Here is a 3422-nt window from a genome sequence, read left to right on the forward strand (position 1 = left end):
AAGTTACCACCTAAGTGAGGGTAGAATTTTGGTCTAAAAAGTGTGTGTATACATCTAATTACCTTAATTTTTTTTGGGCTAACTTTGTGTAATCCGAGCCCACACGTTCCATAAAGTCTAACTATGTATTGGGCCTTTGAAGGATTTGGATAAGACGTTTCAAAGCTCCAATCCAAATGTGAGGAAAGACACTGTGCTGAAACCCAACTTAGACTAAATTTGTGGAAAAAAAGTGGGAGACGTCTGACTTCATCTTCATTTCACGTCCACAAACCCAAAAATACAAACTTTGAAGGAATTATCCAAACTTTGACACTATGCCACAACTCCCTCCATTCCTCGCCCGCTAAACCAAACCTTTCCTTCTTAATTCCTCACCACCAAACAAACCACTACGACCATGGTAGTAAATCTCTCATGTTCTATTCCTTCCTCTTCTTCTTCTTCTTCTTTAATCAGATTAACAAATTCCAAGTCACCCATCACAGATTTCTCTTTTAAGTCTAGAACCCACTTGTCAAAACCTTTTTCTTCTTCGTCCAACTTAGATTTTCATTTCAAGAAGCAACTTTTCTATGAAAAGAGTAGAAACCCACATGGGAAAAGGGTTAAATTCAAGACTTGTGCCATCTCCGGCTTTGATTTTGGCAACTTTGAGAGTGCTCAGTCTGTTTTGGAGGCTGCTGCAGTGTTAACCGCCATTATCGTCGTTCACGAGAGTGGTCACTTCCTCGCTGCTTCTCTTCAGGGCATCCATGTAAGTAAATTTGCAGTTGGGTTTGGTCCAATTTTAGCTAAATTCAATTCAAAGAATGTGGAATACTCTCTCAGAGCGTTTCCTTTAGGTGGGTTTGTGGGGTTCCCTGATAATGATCCAGATAGTGATATTCCACCCGATGACAAAAATTTGCTTAAGAACAGACCCGTATTAGATAGAGCTATTGTGATTTCAGCTGGTGTAGTAGCCAATGTGATATTTGCATATGTGATTATCTTTGTTCAAGTATTGTCAGTTGGTTTACCTGTGCAAGAAGCCTTTCCTGGGGTACTTGTGCCGGAGGTCCGACCCTTATCGGCGGCTTCCCGGGACGGTTTGCTTCCTGGTGATGTGATCCTGCAAGTTAATGGAAGCGAGTTGCCCAAAGCAGGTCCCAATGCTGTTTTAGAGATAGTCGATGTAATTAAGAAAAATCCCAAAAGAAATTTGTTATTTAAGATTGTAAGGGGAAAACAAGACTTTGAAATTGGGGTCACCCCAGATGAGAATCTTGATGGAACTGGTAAAATTGGAGTTCAATTGTCACCGAATACCAAGTTTTCCAAGGTCATACCAAAGAACATATGGGAGGCTTTTAATTTTTCTGGGAAAGAGTTTTGGGGACTCTCTTACAATGTTTTGGATAGTTTGAAACAAACATTCTTAAACTTCTCACAAACAGCTGGCAAGGTTTCAGGGCCAGTTGCCATTATTGCTGTTGGTGCCGAAGTTGCAAGGTCAAATACTGATGGCCTTTACCAATTTGCAGCTGTGCTTAATCTTAATCTTGCAGTAATAAACCTACTTCCATTACCAGCTTTGGATGGAGGTTCCTTAGCCTTGGTTCTTATAGAGGCAGCTAGGGGTGGACGAAAGCTTCCTATGGAAATCGAGCAGCGTATTATGTCATCGGGGATAATGGCTGTTATACTTCTAGGACTATTCCTCATCGTCAGGGACACACTTAACTTGGATTTCATCAAAGACATCATGTTGTGAGATTGATGACAGGTTCATTGAAGCATTGTTCGACCAAACTGTCTCTGAAGCTGGTCTTGTTTTTGATGTGAGAAAGATAGCAACAGATTAAGATTGTGTTCTTCCACGATGTTAGATGAGAGGTACTTGTTGGATTGTCACTACTATATTTGTTCTTCAAGTGTGGTCTCATTCATAGTCCTGTAAATTATAATTTTTTTTTCTTCCTATTAATGAATTGGAAAGAGTAACATTCACTTATGATTTCTATTATCTTTTTTCATCTTCCAAGAGGTCATAGAACTCACAATTTTTTGTGATAGATGGATCCTTGAACTACCGATAAGACTTTATCAAAATACATTCTTAAAAACGTACTTGAAGAATATCAACTATATTTGTAGTATCAGCTATGTTTGTTGATATGTCTATGCATTGAAATTTGGCTTTCCTTTGATACTTTAACTTATTTTGCTGTAAAATCCTGTGGATTATTATAGCGCTCTTGAACTGGTAAAGGTTTATAATTAGCTTGTCAAGTGTTCAGGGAGGCAGATACTAGGTTGTAGTTACAGCTCGGTCACCCAAAATTATTATTATTCTTTAGGGAGTACCAAAGCTAAGCTATTACCCAAATTATTATTATTTTTTCTTTTGGCAGTAAAAGTACTCAAGTTATTGTGTTTGTTAAGTATCAAAAGTTATTTTATTAGTACTTAAGTTGTCCCAAGTGTTCTCTAATTTTCTTATAATTTGGATTGTTTTGCTGCAACCAAAAAAAAAAAAAAAAAAAAAAAAAAAGAATGAAGAATTCACTTAAGTTTAACTGTTACTAACATAATAATTTATATATTTTCGCCGACAAAAGAATAAATCGCCACTAAAAATTAATTTAGGTATTGTTTGTTTCTTTTTGTTGAAAAAATAGCTTAAGTATGTAAGTATTTTTTTCTTATTATTATTTATTTAGTTATTTTAGAATCATACTAAATATAGTATTTATCTAATTACTAAAATCTTACGATAGGAATATAGTATTTATCCAATACGGAAACCCATCAATAGCTTAAGTATATATGTAAGTGTTATGAACATTATAATTTAGGCACTTTTATGGTATATGTCTTATTATTAACGTTTGGATTGTTAATATTGTTTTAGCACATAATTTTTTGGTATTATAATTAGTTATTAGTGTCAAACTAATTATTTTGAAAATTTATTTGGTAAGAACTTATTATTAATACTATTTTTTTATTATGTATTTTTTATTTTTTGTGACGCATTAGTAACTAGTTATATTTTATCATTATCAATTTTTTCAGTTTTAGTGGTATAATGTTAATCTGCTATCTGCTATTAGTATGAAATTATTTTATTTTATTTGTAAATATTTTAATAATATTAATTGATTACTAACACTTTAATTATTAAAAAGATTTTTTAGGGTTTCATCTCTTTTTTTTTTTTTTTATAGTCCATAATCGCAAGTTTTTTGAATTTATGACTAGAGCCACACCAGTTCTCCTTGGGCTTTGGCGTGGCTCTGGTCAGGTGTGAGTGTATGTGGTGTGTGTGCACAAGAGCCTCTTGGTCCTTTCTCAAGTTGCCATGGATTTTTCTCTCTCTTTTTTTTTTCAATTTTTTATGGGCTTTCTTCGACGGGTTGTGTGACTCTATCGAAGAT

General features: G+C 34.5%; 1 protein-coding gene across 1 annotated transcript; it reads left to right on the plus strand.

Annotated features, from left to right (window-relative positions):
• Positions 1-239: 239 nt before the first annotated feature.
• LOC115700836 (probable membrane metalloprotease ARASP2, chloroplastic) lies at positions 240-2108 on the plus strand. Its single transcript, XM_030628500.2, has one exon. The coding sequence runs from the start codon at positions 401-403 to the stop codon at positions 1754-1756; it is 1356 nt and encodes a 451-aa protein (XP_030484360.2). The 5' UTR covers positions 240-400; the 3' UTR covers positions 1757-2108.
• The last annotated feature ends 1314 nt before the right edge of the window (positions 2109-3422 follow it).

Source organism: Cannabis sativa, chromosome 8 (genome assembly GCF_029168945.1).
Source record: "Cannabis sativa cultivar Pink pepper isolate KNU-18-1 chromosome 8, ASM2916894v1, whole genome shotgun sequence".
Taxonomy (NCBI): Eukaryota; Viridiplantae; Streptophyta; class Magnoliopsida; order Rosales; family Cannabaceae; genus Cannabis; species Cannabis sativa.